This window comes from Pteronotus mesoamericanus, unplaced genomic scaffold, assembly GCF_021234165.1.
Source record: "Pteronotus mesoamericanus isolate MK-2021 breed Mesoamerican mustached bat unplaced genomic scaffold, CSHL_Meso_final contig_116, whole genome shotgun sequence".
In the NCBI taxonomy this organism is placed as follows: Eukaryota; Metazoa; Chordata; class Mammalia; order Chiroptera; family Mormoopidae; genus Pteronotus; species Pteronotus mesoamericanus.
Window position 1 is genome coordinate 13,354,821 of NW_026555027.1, and position 23,104 is coordinate 13,377,924.

General features: G+C 42.5%; 1 protein-coding gene across 6 annotated transcripts in view; it reads left to right on the forward strand.

Moving 5' to 3' along the window:
• Positions 1-21,976, forward strand: part of APP (amyloid beta precursor protein) — a 228,924-nt gene extending 206,948 nt beyond the window's left edge. For 3 of the 6 annotated variants that reach the window (XM_054579515.1, XM_054579524.1, XM_054579534.1), the window contains 4 exons: positions 3,399-3,452; positions 9,439-9,539; positions 12,315-12,461; positions 20,765-21,976. In XM_054579515.1, coding sequence (XP_054435490.1) covers positions 3,399-3,452; positions 9,439-9,539; positions 12,315-12,461; positions 20,765-20,866 — 404 coding nt within the window. In that variant the 3' untranslated portion in view covers positions 20,867-21,976. The remainder of the gene's footprint in view (positions 1-3,398; positions 3,453-9,438; positions 9,540-12,314; positions 12,462-20,764) is intronic. The other 3 variants (XM_054579519.1, XM_054579529.1, XM_054579538.1) reach the window with 1 other exon arrangement.
• The last annotated feature ends 1,128 nt before the right edge of the window (positions 21,977-23,104 follow it).

A 23,104-nucleotide genomic window follows, 5' to 3' on the forward strand; every position in this document is an offset into this window, starting at 1 on the left:
ACACTTACCAAAAATGTGTTGTTTCTCTTAAGAACAATCAGTGAAGTCCAGATAGAGAGGGTCAGACACCCAGGCATCCTTTTCATTTATACTGAAAAAATAAGCATATCACAAACACAGTTTTCCAATATTTTAAGCTCCTCAACCAGCTGCTATTTGCCTGAAGGGATTTTTATTCTGTGTTTCTTTTTTTGCCAATGCACAAAACCTCACTGGCTAAACTGAAGTGAAGCAGTTGTTTATAACACTGTTTTTCTCATGGATCGTGAAATCGCGTGGCTGGGAAGTGTTTGTGTTACTAGCATTTGAGCTTGTTCTTTTTCACAACTTCCTGAGCAGGCCAGCCAGGAAGGTCAATGTGGAATGCGGCAGCCACCAGAAAGTCTTTGTGGCCAACAGTCATCAGCTTCTTTGTATATAACACAAAACACTAGGGCATTCTTAACAAAGCACAACATGTCTTGTAAGACTACATGTATGTACTTGCAAAGTTGCCTTCTGCTCTATTTTTACTTGGCCATAAAAAAGCAATGAACAAATCACTGTCAGTGATGAAACAGACTTAACAAAGTCTTTCATTAAACCTGAAAAGCAGTCCTTTTCAGGCCTCTATTTGTGTAAAGTTGCTGATGCTTCCGTCCCCTTGGGCCAGGAGGCGAGGCTGCGCTAGGCAGCATTTAGCTTAGAATTGGTCTCTGACAAGCAACGCCAGAACTAACCAACTCGAAAGTCCCAGAATTTCGGTCATTCAATTTCTCTCCTCTTGTAGGGAGAGATTCGATTCAAAGCTTGCTGAAGGCAGGGAAATAACACATTTCTGGTTGAGTTTTATTTTAACTCTTTAAGATGATCTTTTTCTTCTTTTGATTTACTAAACAGCCAAGGTAAAATGTTATGAACACTATGAAATCACCTTCTGATTTAACAAGTCCGTTTGAAAACGTAGGAAATGTTTGCTGTATATTGAAAAACAGTGCAGTACTCTTGTCTTGTCTTGTCAGTGTTCTTTTCTTTTCTTTTCAATAATGTCGTAATCATCTTTTTTAAAATGTGTTGATGTCTGCTCACTGAGCACAAGAGTTCGTTATTTTTTCAATATGAATTCAAACTGAGTCAGCCTCAAACTGTTAAAGCAGGCTAGGGATTAAGTAACTAAAACTATTCTTGTTTTACCTTCCTTAAAAAGAGACAAGGTTTTATTACTGTTTTCAAATAATACACACACATGGGGGGCCGGGGGGGAAAGCAGAGACATTTATAGGAATAGTCTCCTCACCCAGAAATAACTGATGATAGTTTTTTGTGGTTATACCTCTCTGACCTTTTTCTATGCACACTTGATGCTTTTCAGTATTCCCTTAAGTAATTGTGGAATAGTGCTTAATCATTTATAAGGTTCTTTCGCATGTCTGCACGTTTGAGCCCTGGAAGAACCATGTTGATTTGGGACAGAACTGAGAATCAGGAGGAATGTGGCTTTGTCCAGGATCACGGGAAGTAAGTGGTGGCATTAAAGGGGACCCTGAAACTGGACCAGCTCTTCAGGCTGCATTGAAACCACAGGCTCAGCTGCTTCCCTCTGCGTCTCACACCGGTTCTGATGATTTTACTATTGATCCATGTGATCGCCCCTTAGTTACTTCTTTGCTCTATAACTGCACTTTTGTATGACCTTGTCTTCAACTGAAGCACCATTTGGGGCCCTTGTGAGGAAACTCAAAAAAATACGGTAATTTTTCAGTTAACTACATTTTATAAGGAGTAATAAAGTCCCTTACTCTGTGTGGTTGCAGATAAGGGAGAAAGATGAAATAGAGGGAAACTGTATAGTTTAAGTGTCTTGTCTTAATCTAATACACAAATGAAGTATTGAAGGTTAGTCATGCTCACAACAATAGTTGTTACAGAATATTTCATAAATAGAACATTTAATAAATGTGGTTTTATAGTATTTGAGAGTTTCTGAAACAGGTTTTCCTTTTTTTTTTTTTTTTTTTTTTAGTTCCTCACAACAATTGAAAGTTACAGGTGTTACTATTTTTATTTTACATACGAGGAAGCAGCCTCAGAATCAGTCAGTTGCCCAGAATCCACAAACATTGTCAAAGTTGGGGTTCGCTGTCTCCGCCTGCCTTTCTCCTCTACCCTACCACTGTCTGCATGAGAAAGAACCAAGCCACAGTTCTCTTTTGATTCAGCCAAGTGTCTTGGTATTCTCAGAAACATTATTTTCTCGTATTTCGAAGACTTGGCATGCTGTCACTTTCTTTGCCCTCACCGTTCCTGCCAGCGTGTGACATTCAGAACCCATGTGGGTTTGTCATCCTACCTTGCACGCCTGCGCTGTGCCCATCGGTAGTAAGCTGTATGCTCTTCCTGAAACCGCTGACCCGAAAGCCATCCAACGAGCACGCCTCGTCTTCCCGGGGACGCTGTTGCGCACACTGCCTTACCTTCCGACCTTTCTATTTCCCAGGCCTTACCCAAGGGGCCTTCTGCCTCTCTTGGCTTCATTACCCCTCGTCCATTTATTGATCTTAAAAGTTTTGTTTCTCTCCCTTGCCCATTTTCTTCGAAGACCAGCGTTTAAGTTCCAGTTAATATTTCTGAGAATCAGAAGCACTTTGGAAACAGCAGTCAGTGGTAAACAATGGTGGGCACTATTGTGCCGCCTGCACTGTTTTCTTTGGGCCAGACCCAGAATACTCACACAGCAAACATTGTGAAAGACAACAAATAACGAAAGGAAATACCCGCATTTCACACATTTCAACTGTGTCGTCTATTTAAATCAGCCTTTAAAGAGAAAAAGACCGACTGACCAACTTACTATTTGGTTTATCTCTTTTACCCTCAAACTGGGAATAAATTTGATTCACTAAAAGGCAGAGGATGCGGTGAAACTTTTCTTTCCCGATAAATTCATCTTTGCATTTCCCCTGGAGATTTAACAGTCCTTTGTAGCTAATTAACTGTAAAATAAGATAAGATTGGACAGTGGTAAAAGGGAGGTATCTTTTAAGATTTTCCGCTGGGCTGGGTATAATAGATTTTATTTCTAATCAAAAGACAAGAAACTGTCTGTAAACCAGCTGAGCGGGAAACCCACACCGCCCCCTCCCCCCATCTCCTCTTTGATGTCGCTGTGTATCCTGGTGAGTGCTTTTGTGAGAGACCTAAGGGGTGGGATTGGCACGGAAGAGCCAGGAGCCTTCTGTGAAGTGGTCCCCCTCCCGCTCCTGACGCTCAGGATTAACTCACTGTGGTTCTTTTCCAGCTGCTCCTTTTTTATAACTTGTGTATTGCACATGCTTTTCCCTGCTCTGTGTTGAGGAGCCTCGACTTACCATCTTGATTTGTCTTGTTTGCTTTCCGTGTATCTTGCTTCCTGTGCCCAGTCGAGCCTGTTGACGCCCGCCCTGCTGCCGACCGAGGACTGACCACTCGACCAGGTATAGCCCGGGTACCTTCTACTTCTCAGCATCTTTCGCTTGAGCTTGAGCAGATGCCACCCCCATCCTTCCTTATTAGCCTCTCCAAAATGCATATATTGAAACAACTTGGAACCCCAACTTTTTAATTTTTAATTCCCCTTTTGCTTTTCCTGATGCTTCATTTCTTAAGTTTTTTTCTTTCTTTCTGAGCTTTCCTTTTCAAACAATAAAAGAGAGCCCTTCCAACCTTTTTTTCTTTATCTTTTTTAAGTGGAGAGGATTATATAGAGCCTGCGTGTCCTCAGAAATGGAAACCCACACAGATGCAGCCTCTGTCTCGTGGCAACCAGGTTACTACAATGAGCAACTCATCCTTTTCTTGTTGGGATCCAGATGGTCCTTTTCTGACTGAACCACATGGGCTCAAACCTCATCAGTTCCTCAAGAAGATAGGGTTTTCTAAAAATATCAGCATTTTAATATTTCCATAGCCCAGAAATTTTTACATTTCCTCTTTTGTAGGTTGTACATACTTATTCTCAGTGAGTGGCTAAAATGACACAGTAGATGTACATGCATAATTTTGCATACAAGTCCTTTATTTCTCATACTACTTAAAATTCCCATTAACACCAAAATGGACACTTCTGTCTGTCTGTCTCTCTCTCTCTCTCTTTTTTTTTTTTACAGTTTCCCAAGCATGAAGAAAAAGCATTTTTTCACTCTTGGTTCTTTATTTAGGCTAAGCCTCAAAGTTAGTGTTAAGAATAATCTCATACCACAACAGGGGTGCACACACCCCTGCCTTTGACTCCATGCACAACCTCACCCAACTGACAGTGGGCAAGGTTGCTGGTGACTCAAAAAGAGGAGAGAAGTTATTGAATCAAGAAATCTGTGTATCCTGGGAGATTTTACTCCTAACAATGCACACCTTTGCCTGTTTATTTTCTTCTTTAGCCTTATACTGTCCCTGTGCTATAATCAAGGAATAGGAAGTTAACCTCGTTGGAAGAGTTAGCACAGAGAAGCCTAGTTGAGGTAGATCAGCCGCTGGGCGAGCGGCGTGCCCTACCTCTCCGGCGGCCTTCAGCCACTTCTGTGCCCGACCACAGGCACTGAGGGGAACTCAGAGTCTGACTCGCGGTGTCTTCAGGCCTCAGCACGGTGATTAACAAGGCAGCAGAGACAGGAGAAGGACACGTCCTGACAGCAGATCTCTTTGATTTTATGAATCCCTGTCGGTAGGGCTTCTCAGAGGAACTTCAGTTAGAGTCAGACATGGCTTTGGCTCTCTTAATGTCTTCCTCATTGCCAGCGTCACACATGTGAATGTCACGGAGCCAGCAGTTGACACGCCCATCCTGCTCAGCCCTCTGGTGGGGCCCAACGCAGAGGGTCAGTTTCATTCTAACAGCAACTGAGAGCAGACCGGGTTGGCCATTTGCCTTGGGCCTTTTTTTCCCCTGCAGGGCTCTCAACTTTATTTTTAAAGAGATGCTTTCCATCTACAAGCATAAAATGTGAATTAAATTTTGTTTGGGTCTTAACATGGGGTACACTGGTCTGCTCTGTTCCTATTGAAATATCCAAGATGAGCGATACCACCAAAGTTGATTTTTTTTTTAATCTTAACATGAATGAGACTTTTCCACGTATTGTCAAACAAAAACATTCTGTTTTAAGGGAAGAGCTAGAGAATAGTTAGATGTAATGTATAGATGGAAAGAAGGTCTACCTAAAGTCTTTGTTATAATGATAGCAATACTTCACTGTGATCCTTCACAAAGATCCATGCATTAAATGGTGTGGAGGGTCAAATAAGAAATTAAATAAGTCCCCTGCTCAGAGGAGCTTGAAATATAATTGAAGGAATAATCTGTATATTCAAAAAGATGAGATTAGAAATAGAAAGACAGGGAAATACAAAGTACCTAAAGTATGAACCCCGATGTCTGTGATAAGAGCAGACGAGGCACTAACAAAGGGTGTGTTCATCAGGCATTTGCTGGACATGAGCTTTAAGAAAAGTTGTTGAATGATTTGAGGCACACCCACCGGCAAAGAAGAGGGGAGTGATTCTGCGCACATAAGGGCACAGCCTGGGCCAAGCTCCTTTTCTTACCCAGCATAAGGCTTGGGTTCCCCCTAGACAAGAAGTCGTAGCTGGGAAAGAATGCTCAGATGTGAAGTGAGAAAGATCCCAGTGGAGGCATGTTTATGAATAGCTACATTTGCTAGCTCTGCATAATGACAGAGAGCTGTACTATATTTTTGTGCTTCTAGTGAGTCTCTTGAGCATTTGGACCAATTTCTCCCCATTCTGTAGCACTAGTTTTTATTCTTCCATCACCGCATTGTATAAGACTACGTGCCTCAGTCTAAGGTGCCGTTTTCTGTATTTAGATTTTACACTTAGAAACCCTTCCCAGGATTGTCATATCATGTCATTGTTTTTGAATAATCACTGTTGTCACTCTGAAACAAGAAAGGGTTTTTGTATAATCACCACTGAGGACAATGACTTCCCCTTCCTTGACTTCCATGTCTGAAGCGCCAAGTCGCTGTCGATTCTAGAATATAGAGTCAGGTAGTGAACACAGTAATATCAGAGGTGGTTTCTGAGCATAGTGGCCATTACAGCTCCTCCCCGAGGCTCATTTCTGGAGAAAAATGGACTGGGAAGGACAAGTTACACCATGTGACCAGAATAAAGAAGAAAAGTAGGCTAGCAGCCTCTTCACAGGGGTGGAAAGCAACCCTTTCCACTATAATTTATTACCACCATAATTTATTACCACCCTTCTCCAATCTTAATGAAGGAAACCAGGTCCTTGACCCCAAGCTGTGTGAGAGGCTTCATGAAGGATGTGCCTCCCCTTGCCCTCAAGTGAACAGCAGGCTCTCCTCACTCACATGACTTAGAAAACTGGGGCTTAAAACAAGATCAGCACAACCCAGAAAAAGCATCGGGTGGGCCTAGGAACAGAGGCCCCTGTGACTTATTTAAATCTACCCATCACACCTTGTTACATGCAGTATCAACTTATTGATGTTTTCCTGTGTGCAAGCTTATTATTTTTTCTCCCCTTTTAGTGACATTTGCCCAATGTATAGAAAGCCTTTTCAGTAAATGATTATCCATGCTGTACAAAAATCAACTAGCAGGAGCTCTTTCTGCTGAAAGTCTCAAACGAGAGAGCTATAATTATCTGTTGTTCTGACTTGATACATGAATTTGAATTTTTTTTAACCATTAAAAGTGTTCTCGGTATTCTTTCAGAGATTGTGTGGGCTTTTAAATTTTTGAGCAGGGAGCTCATTCTTTACTTATTTTTTGATGTGTTATTTGGTCTCACAAATCTAAAAGAAAAAATTACTCAAAAGAGTTTCTTAAAAATCTCAGAAATATAATATTAACTATTGCATTGCTCTACCCTGAACAGAAAAAAAGAAGAAGAAAGGTGAGGGATAAAGAAATCACTGTGGTTCTGCAAGGATCTCAGATTTAAAAGGGTTTGTAGGAAGCTAAAAATGGACAACTAGTAAAAATATTAGTGTCACAGCCCAATAAACATTAGTGTCCGAAATATTGGAGTCCAAATGAGGTGAAACTTAGGATAAAGTGCTAATAATTTTAAAGAAAGAAAATAAGCACAGCCCTGCTGCTGTCAGGACAGGGTTGGGGATGGCGGGGGTGGGGGAGACAGTCCGTGAGAGCACTAGTTAAAATATGAAAGAAAGGCGAACTGTCCCACTTTGATTGTACTTGTCTCTTACGTTTATATTAAAGAGAACGACTAAGTTATAAAAAGAAATTAAAACCCAAAACAGATCAAGGTAAGAAAGGAAACCAGTAGTCCCTTGTATTTGTTATCTATTGCCGTGTAACAAATGACCCCGTGACTTAGCAACTTAACACAACAAGCATTTAGTGTCTTGCTATTGCTGTAATGCTTCAGATGTTACACGTGGTTCAGCTGGTGCTTCTGGCCCAGGCTCCCCAGGAGGCTGCCCTCGAGACATCTGCCAGGACTGTAGTCATCTGAGGGCTTGAAGCTGGACTGGGATGGGCGGGTCTGTGTCCAGGGAGGCTCACCCCCGTGGCTGTGGGCAGGAGAGCTCAGTGCCCACCATGGGAATCTTTTTATAGGGCTGCTCACATGTCCTCACAACATGGCAGCGGGCTTTTCCCAGACCAGGAGAAAGAATAAAAAGGAAGCTGCAGTGCCTTTTATGTCTTAGTGGCAAAAGTCATCCACCATCACTGTCACCATATTCTCTATTCGTTAGAACTAAGTCACGGCATCCAGTCCACCCTCAGCTCACCTCTTGAAGAGTGGAGTGCAAATTTTTGGATATATTTTAACACGGTCACCTCTCTCTACCCAAGTTCAAATCATTATGACCCAGATAAATCACAGGCTAAGAGAACCTGAGGGTGAAATCACAGAGTCATTCTCCATGATCCTTGAGGAATCTGGAGAACAGAAGATCTGGAAAAATAGGAATAAGAAACTATAGTTCTGACAAGCAGAAGGGAAAGAAGGTAGCGTCACGCTCTGCAAGCAGGTGTAGACTGATACTGATCTTGACTCTGTTTGCGGACAGCTTGCTCTTAGAAACTTGGTGAGCAACTGGACGAGGACTGGGTGCTGGGGCATAACCAGCGTGGGTCCCCGAGGTCTCGGACAGTTATCCCCCGTTCCTTTCTGATAGGCTGTGCTGTTAGACCGGCACATCACATGCTGTGGGCGGCGTGCTTTTCTCTTTCATCTAGGTGTGTGAAAAGTTTAACAGCACCTTGTAGACAGGGTGGTAAGGGGAGCTAAATGAAAAGCAAGACATTAGGTCCCGTAGGAGCTGAGGGAACCAGGAATGTGTAGCCCAAGTAGGAGCAGGATCAGCAGGAACCTTGCCTTTCCTTGGGCATCTGATTGTTCAAGGCTATAGTGCAGAAGGGAGGATTGGGCTTGCCAGGCACTGAGTAGGCCCAGAGAAATGACAGAAAACTGATTTGGGCCTAATGTCAGAAAGGCCTTTCTCTAGGCAAAGCTGTCTGAAAACAGGCCAACTGATACATTCTTTTGTTCAGGCTGGAGCTGAGAGTTGGCCCTTGGTTGGGAACACCCGAGGGGATATGATTTTTAAAGCCCTTCTCAATCTAAAATTATGACTTCTACTATTTAAATGCAATGTAGAAATTCATACTTTGTGCTTTCATTTGTTTTAAAAAATGACTTTGCACTGTTTTTAAGCTTCAAATTATTATTTGAAAAATAAAATACATTGTAACAATTAGTGGAAGAATCATGTAACAATTTATAGAGAAGGAAGAGTCTGGTAGTCCCGAAAAAGCATTTCCAAAAATTGTGTACTGCAGTTCTTCATTCAGCAATGAACCAGTTACACTCTGTATCTGTAACAAAATCACTTAACTAAATAAATGATAGGATTTTTACAATGCTTCACTGCATAAATACATAAACATAATTTATTTATAATTGGAACAAAGCCTCAAAGTAGCAGTTTTTTCTACCAGTAATTAATGTTCATTTTTAAAGGCTTTTATTCTTTTTCTTCTGAAAGAATGTGAGCACATGGAAAAAGACATACAGTAGGCTAAACAGTAAACCCCAAAAACAAGCCAGCATACTAGGAATAAACCCTTACCAACCCCCCCAACTAACACTTAACTTGTTTTTCCCCATTTAAAAAAAAAAGCATACACACACACACACACACACACACACACAAAATGTGTTTAAAGGCAATGGAAGCCTTAACTTCGGATTTCTTTAATCTTTTATCTCTCTTTTGTTTAAAATAGGTTAAGGATTTATATATAGCATGCCATTTTTCTGGGAAAGAAGAATCATTAATGTATTTTCATACAACTTCAGGCCTAGAATGGCCTTGGTGTGTAGCATTATTGTCCATAGAGAAAATAAATGAACTGCCCTGCGTTTTTTAATTATGGTGTAACGCTTACGGTACAATGCAGGTTCAGGGTTGACAAATATCAAGACAGAGGAGATATCTGAAGTGAAGATGGACGCGGAGTTCCGACACGACTCGGGATACGAAGTTCATCATCAAAAACTGGTGCGTAAAATAATCTACCTCTCCCTTCACTCTGTCTTGCCAGATGACTTACCAACACTTGTTCATCCTGTGCCACACACCCAGTTAAGGAAAAGATAAAAAACAAAGATGCAATGCCTGCTTATAGAATCGTCATGAAAACATGCAGAAAAGAAAGAGAGGCTCTTTCTATCGTAGTTCTTTGGTCTGGAAGGAGCTAAGCCCACACCCGGCTTACAGTGAAATTAATGTCTGTGCTGGTGGCCATGCTAATTAACTTCCATTCATTTTTCTAGGAAAATGGATTTATAATAGATTTATTTGAAAGATCAAAATCTCAAACACGTGCAAGCACTAGTCGGCTTCACGGAGCACTTTATTCTGGCCATTCGCTTAAGTGCGCATTTTGCAACTTCTTCCTCACACTCTCACCCTTCCTTTCTGTCTGTCCCCGACTCCCCTGTTTCAAGCCCCCCTGGAGGGGTAGGGTGTCGGGCAGGATCTTTGTGTCCCTACCAAGGTGAGCGGCACTGCGGGCTGTGCCCGGCAGTGCTCTTGGGTACAAGCAGAGCCAGGGAAACAGCAGCTTCCTTTTCAGACAAAATCATACCCTCCCCACCTTTTTTTCCCCAAAAAATATTAGAATTAGAGGGACACAAAAAGCAGCCATTTCCTTTGCAGGCAGCTCTAGTCATTATGTAAAAACTCATTCCCAAAAGCTTCAGATAAATCCTGCATTGTGTTAGCGCTCCTTCCATCTAATCAGCACAGTAAGTGGGTTCAATTAATAAAGGAGACAATTTTATTACACATTCAGTGGTGAACAAAAAATGATAATAAAATTATCATAACACTAATACTTCAGAAGGGCTTGTTCAGGCACTTATTTTTGTTTTAGTTTCTGCGTGTGTGGTTTTTATTTTTCTTTCAAGGGAAATCTGTCTTTCCAATATTCATAAATAAAATTTATAAATCCAGCTATTAAACTCCAAAAGAAATGCTTTTAATTGTTTATGTCTCAGCTTCTCACTCTGAAGAATTAGAGCAAATCAAAAACTGACTCAAGATCCAGATTTGCGTTTTAACTTCCATAATTGTTTTTTATATATAAAAAGACATTTTGCTTTTTGGAGCATGGTTTTCACTGGCAAGTTACTCTGGTATAGTTATTATAGAATCAAGGACATTCTTGATCTGGCTGATAAGGAAGCACTTACAGGGAAAACCGGGGGGAACTACCTAGGAGCCAGGCGCTGTGGGGACAGAGAGCTGAAGCTGAATGTGGAGATTTGCATTTTCTGGTGCCTGTGTCAGAAAAGTCCTTTGCTGCCATTACACTGACTCCTGTAACGCGACAGTGACTAATGGCAGCGGCAGCAATGAGGAGGATCCGCCCCCTCTACTGAACTCCTTGATAAGATAATGCACTATAATTAGTGCAATGAATATTACAAAATTACAGTATTTTTAAAGACATAGGAAGATGTCCAGACTTGCATTTATTGCTGATCACCTCACACTTGTCTCACTAGCTAATTAATGATTTGCTTTTTATAAATAATGTTAAACTAGCAAATTCTTTAGAAAGTGGAATGTTTATGAACAGCTACTGATTTTGTTGCAAATAGGTCGTGCATAAAACATAATATGCTATATATTTTATTGCTTCTTCAGATTGCCAGAATGTTGCTTTTAGTTATGAAAACCTGTCATTTTACATTTGTCAAATCTGTCTTGATATTAAGTGAAAACAGTATTTAGGAAACTGTTTTCATTAATTTATATAGCAAAGTGATCTATGTTTAATAGTCATTAGGCCAAATGACCTGGCATGAAATCTTCTCCTTATATAAAAAGATGATAAAAGTTGCAGCTTGCATTTATAATTCTAAAAAGAGGATAAAAGTTGCAGTTTCTTTTATAATTCTGTTTAAAAAGTAGTTAAATTTGAAAAAGAATAACTTGTTTTTATAAACACTAGGAAGAAATGTAGTACAATAAATTTATCATACTGAAAAAATTTCTTCTTTACCGTGGTCTCCAAATTCTTTTTATATTTAATCCAAATAAACAGCAATATTTAGTTGGTCTTCTGGAGACAATATATTAAGAAAACATGAATTATTGTGACTTACGAAAAATTCTTACATACTACTTTGCTTTGAAATAACTGCTTTTAAACATACTTCTTGAGGTTAATTAGCATCTTGCTGAATTATTGTGCCAAAAAATGGGTAACAAGATGTCTTTTTTCCTCGGTGTGACACCTTTGTTTTGGAATGCTCGTTCCTGTGTACTGATGTCCCCGTAAGGAAGTTAGGACATCTGTGGTCATAGTTGTCACACATCAGGTCTCCCAATTTCAAACCTGCTATGACTAGGAAAATGGTGACCTCCTTTTATAATCATGATTCATGACTTTACAGCTTTTGATAGATTCAATCTGCCATCGCACCTGTCACCGAATGTTTCACCTGTCAAAGAGCTTCAGGGTCCTCTTGACTTTTGTTTTATTAGGGAGACACCCTCCCATTGTCTTTCTAAGGACACGGGAGGGTGGGGGGAGTAGACATGCTATCCTTGACTGGCCACACATTGTACAGCATTCTGTAGACAACGAATGTCATTCTTAGTTAAGTAGAAGGTGTGATTTTTTTTTTCCAAGTATGCACCAAGAAATGGAGTGACCAGCAACTCAAAATTTCAGCATGAGATATACTGATTATACTAAAACTTTACATATACCTCATCAAAATGTCCTCTGCAGTTACAATCCCTTTCTTATTTGTTTTCAAGGTGTTCTTCGCAGAAGATGTGGGTTCAAACAAAGGTGCAATCATTGGACTCATGGTGGGCGGTGTTGTCATAGCAACAGTCATTGTCATCACCTTGGTGATGCTGAAGAAGAAGCAGTACACGTCCATCCATCATGGTGTGGTGGAGGTAAGTAAAGGTGGCTGCCTGTTTGCAAGGGGCAGTTAAAGACTACAAGGGCATATTTTTGCTTGGCATTAGACTAAGGATCATCTGTGTATCTCTCTTCATTGAAAAAAAATCCATGTTCCTGCATGGAACTCTCAATTTGCAGCTGTTGCTTTGGTTTTTATTCCTTCTGACATAAGTCCTATGATCAGGGCATTAGGATAGTTCACTGCTACATCAGCTTCTTAGAATTTGTATTAAAATATCAAAACTCTAATGATCATGCCTGGCTTAAAAAATTGATTACCCTCAAGCATTTAAAAGAAAAGAAAATGGCAGCAGTTAAAAATGAAAAAGGAAGTAGAAGATTGCTTTTTTCCAAATAAAAACCTAAACACATTTATTCCTGGATTTTTTCTGTCTTAAATACCCTGATCTCTAACTAAAACCAGGTAATAACAAATAATGATTTTCAGTAAAGAGTCTTACCTTTACAGTTTTGCAAAAAATCATACCAGACAGCTGAACAGAATGTGCAGGGTTATTCGAGATGTTCACCCTGTGACCCTGTACTTTTCACCTGAAATATCCTAGTTTCGAGCCAGTAGTGCCGTTGTATGGGAGGTGGAGAGAAGACCTACCAGTGATGGTCACAGTTACTGCACAGTTATGTCCCTAAGACTGTTTGTCCCCCATAGACCAGTCTGTGACTGACGTGTGTGTGGACAGCACAGAAGCAGTGGGTTACACCACCCGAATAGAGTAAGCTACAAAATTGAAATACGACTTCTTAAGCCCATGATACAAAATACTGGCAAAATAAAATTTACAAATAAGCTCTTTTTATGCTTTTAAAATACATTTGGGAATGGGAACCTCGTGGTATGTATAAGTTCTTAGGAAACAATGAGGGAAAGAGTTCATTCATCTGGAGAGGTGTCAGATTTTTAGAGCTGAGAGAGCTCTCAGTGACCCATCAAACTGCTGTTCTCATTTTGTAGATGAGCAAAGAGACCCAGATGGAAGCATTTGCCCAATGTCAAGCCAAGTAGGGCCACAGTCAAAGTACACATTTCCCCACATCCTCTCCATTGTTTTTTCCTTCAGAGAAAAAGTCCAGATGTTTCCAGCAAATTACATTTCTCGCTAACCCCAAGGAAATCTTCTCCAAACCATGTCTGATTGTTGGGGATCAGGAGCAGCTTAAATGTATTAAATTGGTGGCAAAGCCGGGAATCTCACTTTGTTCAGCTCCTAAAATCTCCAGGCTACTTGTTTGTAGGAGTTATTGATGAAAATTGGTTTTGTATTTTATTTTCTCTGTCCATACGGGTATGGATGTGCTAAAGAGCAAAGAAATGAATGAATCCAGGGAACAAGTGACAAAACACAAAAGAACCGAGTAATTGACAAACTGGAGTGTGAGCACATAAAACCAGCAATGACAGTGTCATCAAATTCAGGGTGTTGCTCTTTTCATGGTAGTATTTCTGAGCTGGTGTCCTTTGAAACAGTATAAGATATATTATTACCAGCATCAATTTATCTCATTGCTACTCAAAACAGTTTTGTTTTGGTTTTCATTTTAATTCCAGGTTTGGGCAAATAAAAATTTTTACATACATGAATAGTTGAAAAGCCTATTCTAATATCTTTAAAATAATTGTGTTAATTGCCTTGGACTGATAAATCTTTCCAAGGGGCAGCTTCCTTTTTACCGCAGTGCCTGTCTTTGGTGACGAAGGCCACATACAGTCAGTCCTCCATGTCATCGATAGTTTAGACAACATAATGAGATCCGTTTTACTATTAGGGTAACGGATGTGAACAAGAGTTGAGTTCTGTGGTATCTCATCAACTTGATGACAAAATGGTTCAAGGACCTACTACTGTATCAGTTTGCTCAGGCTGCCGCAACAAAGCCCCAGACTGGGGGCCTTCAACAGTAGTTTACTTCCGCACGCCTCCGGAGGCTGAAAGTCTGAGATCAGGGGCTCATAGGTGGCTTGAATGTGGCCTCCCTACCCTCACCTCATCTCCCTCTGTGTGTGTCTGTGTCCTAACTTTAGCCTCTGCTTGTGAGGACACCCGTATCACTGGATTAGGGTTTACCCTAATGATCTCATTTAACCTTAATGGCCTCTTTAAAGACCCTGTCTTCAAATACAATCATATTGTGAGGTGCTGGAGGTTAGGACTTTAACATATGAATTTGAGGGGGATAGAGCTGAGTCCATAACAGAGCTCAGTGATGCTAGGCGGGCCAGGAGGCCTCTCCCAGGACTCACCAGGTCCTCGTTTGACAGGACACATCGCCAGGCCCTACCCGAGACCTAGGGAAATGGACTTTCCAAATAGAAGGCTGGGAACCTGAGTGTTGGAAACTTTTCTGACTGAATCAGGCATGCAAGGATCATCTAAGTATTTCTTCTTTGAAAAAAAATCCATAGGTAACTAGTTATCTACCGTTTTGCCTTTTAAGGCTATAAAGGAGACTTAAAGGCATAGCTACTTAAGCTAAATGTTTCTTTCAGTTACCAAGAAAAGTCTCCTTGGATATGGAATGTCAGAAAAGTTGACACTTCAATGCAGAGTCTGAAAGAAAAAAAAAAAGGAAATAATTTTTAAGCCAAGAGAGGCCTTAAAGAAACAGAATTATAGGGAGGGCAGTTCTTCAGCTCTTCTTTTGACATTCATCTTTCTAGCTACTTGAGAGCAAGTCAAAACTTCTCTAGAACAAGTGTCCCACCTCGTGTGTGTCTCTGAAGAAACACTTTGTCAAGCTCCGTGTTGAGCTGTGTGAAGCAGCGTAGGACCAGAACTTCATCTACAATGCTGTCCCCACGCCCCCCGCCCCCCCCCCCCCGGCCCTTTAAGAAGGTCATAGTCCAGCGGGGGCGGTCGGACCTGAACACGAAGAGCCGCCACCCAGCCTGGGCACCTGGGCCATCTTGCCTGGCCCAGGCGATGCTGTGTGCCGTGGGGTTCCAGAGCACCCCTTCTCTAGGAGCAAGCCAGAGCCCGCGCTCCGTGGGAGTGGTTCTCTGACACATGTTCTCTGGCTGTCTTTGCAGGCTGTCACACTCAAGGTCCCGGAAACAAGCATATTTCCAGCTCTGATTAACCTGCTTCAGTAATGAGTAATCCTACCTCACTAAGAACTAACAGGAATAAGTGAATATTCCAGCCGGGCTGGCTGGAGTCTGTCAGGACAGCGTACATTGTACTTACACGATCGGTGCATGGATGGGAAGTCATGACGGAGGCGCTGGCCCCCGGGGCACTGCCTGTTCTTAGAGTGAAAGATGCAGGCAGACGGTGACAGAAGTATAGAAATGAAAGCGAGCCTGGTACTTTCATCAATAGAGTTGTTACCAGAAGGAAATGAGCAGTTGCTGGCTTTTGTTTTTAAAAAATAAGAGGTAAACGATACAATGATTGGCTTCACCATAAGGCCAGAGATGCGTTCTGTGAGCCATTCACCGTGGTTTCCCAGGGAGATCGCTGCTTTATTTGTGCCCCGAGCAGTGACATGAAGACCCTCTGTTGCACTGCTTCCTGAATGGCCGCCCTCTTTGGTGGCTGGGGAGCCTGGCTCCAGCTGAATTGTCCACTCTTGCTCCAGTTTGAATCCAGCCCTGCAAAGCCCAAAAGCCTGTTGACCCCAGGTTCTGGTTAGTAGCAGATGGTACTTTCCCATGCTGAAGTCCGTTGACAGTGGATACTTGAAAACCTAAATTGTAGCTCTTCCCAGTCTCCTAAATGGAGGCCTCCTCTTCAGTGGGAGAGGGGAGCTAGGCCGGGTGTTGTTTAAGGGTACAAAGTTGCAATGGATAGTTAAAAAGCCCTAGAGATCTAATGCACAGTATAGTAAATAGAGACAATATTGTAATCATCAAACTTGCAACAAGAGTAGAACTTAATTATTCCAAACACCAGAAAGAAAATTCTGTTAATGTGATAGAGGCACTAATTATCACCACAATGGCAATCATGTTACCATGAATAAATATCCAATTAACATGTACACCTTAAATTTGCATAATGTTATATGTCAAATAGATTTCAATTTTCAAAAATTAGCGGGGAGGAGGGCACAGATTCTTGATTGTAGGGTGGAAAACATTTTTCTTTCACAGATCTGTTAACTGGAACACCAAAAGCCTCTCCACGCACCCAGTCATCTCATTAATGATCTGAATGAGAAGAGAGTAGCTTATTTAGCTTTCTGTGGATTTATAGCATATGGCTTTTTCTGATGAATGTGCCATCATGCTGGTGACATTGTAAAAATACTATGGCCTCAGGGGTCCTTTCGTCCTGGCACGAACAAAAGGTGGCGCTAACAGGGTGCTGTAGGGCACTTGGACAGAAGGGACAGGCGAAATGGGAAGCAGAGGTGAGCCAAAGTGAGGCTGGGCTCAGCGTCCGCACGGGTCTCGAAGCCGCCAGCAGGACAAGACCCTGAGGTCAGAGGGAAACCAAAAACAGCTGTGAAGGCATCGCAGAGGTTCCAGGGCCGCCTGGAGACTTATCGATGTAGGCCTTAGGCACGACTGAACTACTTCTCAGGAGATCGGAGTATAATTAAGAAAAGGAGCGTGTACACAGCTGAGCCGGACGTCAACACCGGGAGGGATAAATGGGGCCTGGAAAACTTGGTTGCTCTCTGCTTCTATTTTTCTGCCCCGTTACTGGCCCCTTTGATGTTCTTACTTTCTGCGGTTATTAGATACATTTTAGTTTATCTTCTCTCCTTATCCATGGAAGGTTGCAGTGCTGGGGATTCCCTTGTTTGGTCTAACTCGGTGCCATGCATCGAAGGGGCACCGAGCAGTACGCATGCTGTGGTGACTGTCCAGAATAAAAAACGTGGTGCGTGTTGGCCTCAGGTGCCTCCACGGGAGACCACGTGATAACGGGGGAACTAGAAAGTGAGGCGGCCCAGATAGCATGTTAGCTGTCTGTGTGATGGCTGAGCTGTGAATTCCTCTCGATAGAGTGAAGGGGTAAGTGGCTCCAAAAAGTCAGGATCAGGGAGAAGGGAGTAGAAGGAGATTCAGAAGTTCTACCCAAGGCTCTGTTAGGGGACGGCGGGTCAGGCTCTTTGGGCTCCGCCCTCTCCTGCATGGGGCCCGTTGAAGGCAAGCTGCAGGGCAGTCGGGACCCCGGGGTCTCGCCAAGACCACACCCTGCACCAAGAGCCAAGCGCAGACCTCAGATCGTACGGCAGCCATCCAATTCCGGAAGTTAGGAGGAACGTTCAGGGGTGTGCATCCACGTTTTCATCTCAGCCAGTGACGGCTGTCCCTGCTGACATCATTGTCCTGTCATTCCTTCCAGAACAGGCGCCACTGGCTCCAACGTCCCCCAGCTCTGCTTTAAGGGACATAATACTAAGGCGCTCATCTCCTCAGGGTCGCAGTGGGCTGGTGGATGCGTGGTGGCCCACACGGTGCTGCTGCATGGCCGTGAGTGACAGGTCGCTGAGCCTGCAGGAGAGGAAGGCTCCCCCTCACCCTGGGCTCTTCCTTCCGTGAGGGCTTACCCGTGAACATGAGGACTCACGTTTCACATTTTGCTTTCAGTGGGTTGGAGATAAAAATGCCACAATCTGTACTCCTTAGGTGTCCTTTTGTAAAGGTAACCATTTCTCTTGTGGCTTCCAGGCCCTTGGAGGTCTGAGGGCCAAGCCACCCATGGCAGAAATGGTGACACAAGAGCCGCCTCCCGGTGGCCAGGGACAGAGGACAGTCAAGGAGAAAAGAGGCCGAGAGAAAAGAGGCAGGTCAGATGCCTGGGCCTCACACCAGCCTCTGAGCCTTGCGTCTGTGGCAGAGCTCTCTAAAACGCTTGACTTTGCACTTTGAAGGGGACGTAGACTATCGAATTAGCAGGTGGCCCTCTGCGCCTGACGAGTGCAGGTGACGGCTGGCAGTCGGTGCGAGGGTTGCTGCGGCCCCTGGAGGGCGCACAGCTATGATACCTCAACGTCCCAGCAGCATTGTGGTTTCTCTGCACTCGGAAGCAGCAGCTTTGGCTGGGTCTCCGCAGCCAGGTTTCTTTTTAACCTTGACATCCTCTGACATCTCGGGTGAGAGATGGCACAGAACAAAGAGATGCCTGAGTTTGAATACATACTGCCGCTGATGTGAGAACAGGGCAGCTATTCCCATAAGGCCAATGACATTAAGCATCCATTTGAACAATGTCTTCTGAGGGTCACACTAACTGACCATGGGGGAGCCGGACTCTATTGACAAATCCCTTTTTCAGTTTCACTGAGGCATAATTTTAGTTATACAACATAATTTGATGGGTGTATATATTGTAGAATGAGGATCACGGTTAAGTGTGGTCAACATCCATCACTTCATATGGTTAGAAGTTTTTTCTTGTGATAAGAACTTTGAAGACCTACTCTCATAGCAACTTTCAAATGTACAGTATAGTAGTGTTAGTATTAGCCACCGTGCTGTACCTTTCGTCCCCATGACTTATTTTGTAACTGGAAGTTTGTATCCTTCACCCACTTCACTCACCCCTAACCTTTGTCTCTGGCAACCACCAGACTGTTCTCTGTGAGTTGGGGGGGTGTTTTAGATTCTGCACATAGTTGATATCATCCAGTTTTCATCTTCTTTTATTTCATTTAGCATAGTGCCCTCAAGGTCCATCCCTGGTATCACAAAGGATAAGATTTCCTTCTTTTCATGCTTGACTAATTGTGTGTGTTTACGTACCACATTTTTGTTATTCATTCATGTGTCGATGGACACTTAGGTTGTTCTCGTGTCTTGGCTATTGTAAATAACGCTGCAACAAACACAGGGGCGCAGATACGTTTCTGACCTTGTGAAGTCATTTCCTTCCAACAAATACCCAGAAGTAGAGTTGCTGGGTCGTGCGGTGACTCTGTTTTTAGTTTAGTGAGGAACCTCCGTGCTGTTTCCCATAGTGGCTGCACCAGTCTTTTCCTCCGTTATTCATTAGACAGTGTGGCCTGATCACGGGATCATATCAAGCTCCCTCCCTAGACGTGGTGTCTTAGCACGAACACGCCTACTCTGGCCCTTCCCCTCACTGGGTAGCAGTGAGATAGCAGTGTGGGGAGGCCATGTCACTTTGCAGCTCTCAGCAGTGGGGGACAGGCCAGCAGTGTTCCCCTGCGTGTTATGTGGGGAGCCCAATTCCATTGTGCGCAGAATGGAGAGATCGCTTTGAAGGGAAAATCATCTTCTACATGCTACGTCCTGACTTTTTTTTTTGGAAAATGTACTTCATTCTGATTAAATTTCTGTTGCTTTCCTTCATCTCCCCATGGTTTTGCAGTAGAGAAACTTAAAAAGAATAACAAAAGTAACTTTTTATTCGCGCCTCTTTTCTGTGTCCTCTGAGAGGTACAGCAAATATATGAGAGCCCTGAACAGCCACTCCCCACAGCACAGAGTGAACACACCGTGCCCAGGCTGCAGAGAGTACACCACAGCCCAGCCCTAACAGAGACACTGGCGTCGGGGTTGGGGGGACGGCATGACAAGTTTACAATTGCAGGCCTAATGTTAGAGAGAAAGCAGCGTATCAACAAAGGGTCTTTTTTTAAACCTTTAGCGGGACATACTCCTATAGTACCTTAGTGCTCACTTAAAAAAAAAACAAACAACAGATAATCTGTAATCTAGAACAACATGTCCTCGCTATATTTTTCCTTTTTTTCTGTGCCAAATGGGAACCCCTTTGATGTACACATCTTGTTATTTTAATTAAAAGCTCCTCAGACCTCTCTTCACCACATTAAATTTAGTAAAAAAAACAAGGACAAATTAAACATGGAAAGACAGCACAGTCCAGATCTGAGTGTCTCCCAGAAGACTTTGCTGGATTTTTCTTCCTGGTATTCTTGGATTTTTTTCTAGTTTACCCCCACACTTTCAAGTAAAGCAGTCTTCCATTATAGGGTGTTTTTTTGTTTTGTTTTGTTTTTTTGTCTTGTTTTTGTCTTTTATTGAGCCAAAGGGGAAGGGGAAAAAATAAATTTTCCACCCTAGATGTGTATCATCCAGTTCCTGTTGAGTTGGGGGAGCAGCCAGAGCACTTCAAGGTTTTGAAGCGCCACCTGGTGGCCGGATGGAGCACCTGTGTAAGTGTTGGGCACAGGGTTCTGCTCCACGTGTCAACATGCGGAACACAACGAAAATAGTGGGTGTTGTACAATTTTGGCAAAATAAGAGTACTGTACTTACCATCTTACAGCTTCTCCACGTGCACTCTTTACAGGTTGAATTTTTTTTTTTTACTCAGTTTTCCTCGTGCTTGCTTTTCAGGTTGACGCTGCCGTGACTCCAGAGGAGCGCCACCTCTCCAAGATGCAGCAGAACGGCTATGAAAACCCAACCTACAAGTTCTTTGAGCAGATGCAGAACTAGACCAACCGCCGCAGCAGCCTCTGAAGTTGGACAGCAAAACCATTGCTTTACTACCCATCGGTGTTCATTTATAGAATATTGTGGAAAGAAACAAACCCTTCTGTTTTATTATTCACTCATTATCGCCTTTTGACAGCTGTGCTGTAACACAAGTAGATGCCTGAACTTGAATTAATACACAAATCAGTAATGTATTCTCTCTCTTTACATTTTGGTCTCTACACTACATTATTAATGGTTTTTGTGTACTGTAAAAAATTTAGCTGTATCAAACTAGTGCATGATTAGATTCTCTCCTGATTATTTATCACGTAGCCCCTTAGCCAGTTGTATATTATTCTTGTGGTTTGTGACCCAATTAAGTCCTACTTGAAATATGCTTTAAGAATCGATGGGGGATGCTTCATGTGAACGTGGGAGTTTAGCTGCTTCTCTTGCCTAAGTATTCTTTTCCTGATCACTATGCATTTTAGAGTTAAACATTTTTAAGTATTCCAAATGGTTTAGAGGATTTTTTCCATGATTGCATTTTACTGTACAGATTGCTGCTTCTGCTATATTTGTGATATAGGAATTATGAGGATACACGTTTATTTCTTTGTGCCTGTTTTATGTGCACACATTAGACATTTGGAATTGAAATTTTTTTGGTCCATGTATCTTTGGATCTTTGATAAAGAAAAGAATCCCTGTTCCTTGTAAGCACTTTTATCGGTGGGGGTGGGGGGGGGGGACTGCTCTGCCGGTCTCAAATTACCAAGAATTCTCCCCAAAAAATTTCTGCAGGATGATTGTACAGTCATTGCTTATGACCATGATAGCTTTCTACACTGTATTACATAAATAAATTAAATAAAATAACCCTGGGCAAGAGTTTTCTTTGAAGAATGACGATGGACATTAAATATTCAGAGTAATTTTAGGGGGAAAAGAGATAGATTTAGTTTTCCTTTAACCAGCCTAAAACATTTTACCTGTGATACCAAAAGAAAAGGAAAGGGGCAAAATCAGGGAATGGGGACAGCATGCCTGGACAAACCCTTCTTTAAGATTTGTCTTCAATTTGTATAAAATGGTGTTTTCATGTAAATAAAAACATTCTTGGAGGAGCGCCATTGTGCTGGTGTGAATGATTCCATGGCAACAACCTGTTGATTAATTAGCCATCTTAAGACTAGTGAGAAACCTAACGTGCCCTTATATTGGGCGTCCACCCCTCGCATGTCTTAGTTGTAAGCTTGAGATGGGAAATGTGGGGCTAGTGTCCGTCCCCTGGTGAGTCACACACCTTGCAGACCTAACTCCATTTCTCTTGGGTCCAAAGCAATCTGCCGCCACGTCTTGGTCCTCAAGTCTGTCCGTGTCTTAGTCCATTTCATGAGTGCTTACGTATTTTTAACAGAACGGGTAGCTTCTAAACTACATAAACATATCTCTCAGTTCTAGAGACTAGAAGTCCAAGATCAGGGGGCCATCGTGGTCAAAAAAGCTCTTCTATAAGTCACTGATCTCCTTAATGAGAATTCCACCCCCATGACCTAATCACCCCAAAACCCCCACCTAATACCGTCACACTGGGCATAAGTATCTCAACATAAAAATTAGGGGGCCGGGGCACACAAACTTTCAGATAGACCATAACTGTCCCAAAGAAAATTGGAAGAGAAACGTTTCAGGGAAATAAAATTAAGACCAGCTGATAGCCAGTTTTCTATGAAACAGGATTTCTGAACCTTTGCACAATTGGTGTAGTTTGTAAGGAATAATTTATTGCTGGAGGTGGAAGGCCCGCGGTGGTTGTCACGTGCATTGTAGGACTAAGCAGCCTCTCTGTCCTCTGCTTACTAGAAGACAGTAGCACCTCCTAGTTATGATAATCAAAAGTGTCTCCAGATATTGCCAGATGTCTGATGTCCTTCAGGGCGGCAGAATCACCCCCATTTGAGAACAACTGTTCTACATCTACTTTAAAATAAAGTCGTAGGTACATGATTTTCAAATGGAGAAGCCTACCCAACTGCGATTCCAAAGGTCTCAGGACACACCGACTGCTGTTTTGTGGTGCTGTGCCCGGTGTCGGGTGAATATAGGAATGGGCCTGTGCATTTTAGCTTTACATGGCAACCATTTCAACTAAAACACAAAGTGCAGAAACGGAACAAAATTGTTTCGTCATCACTGCACGATAAACAGGCTCAATTAAAATGGATCTGAGCATGTCCCACCCTCATGAGAACA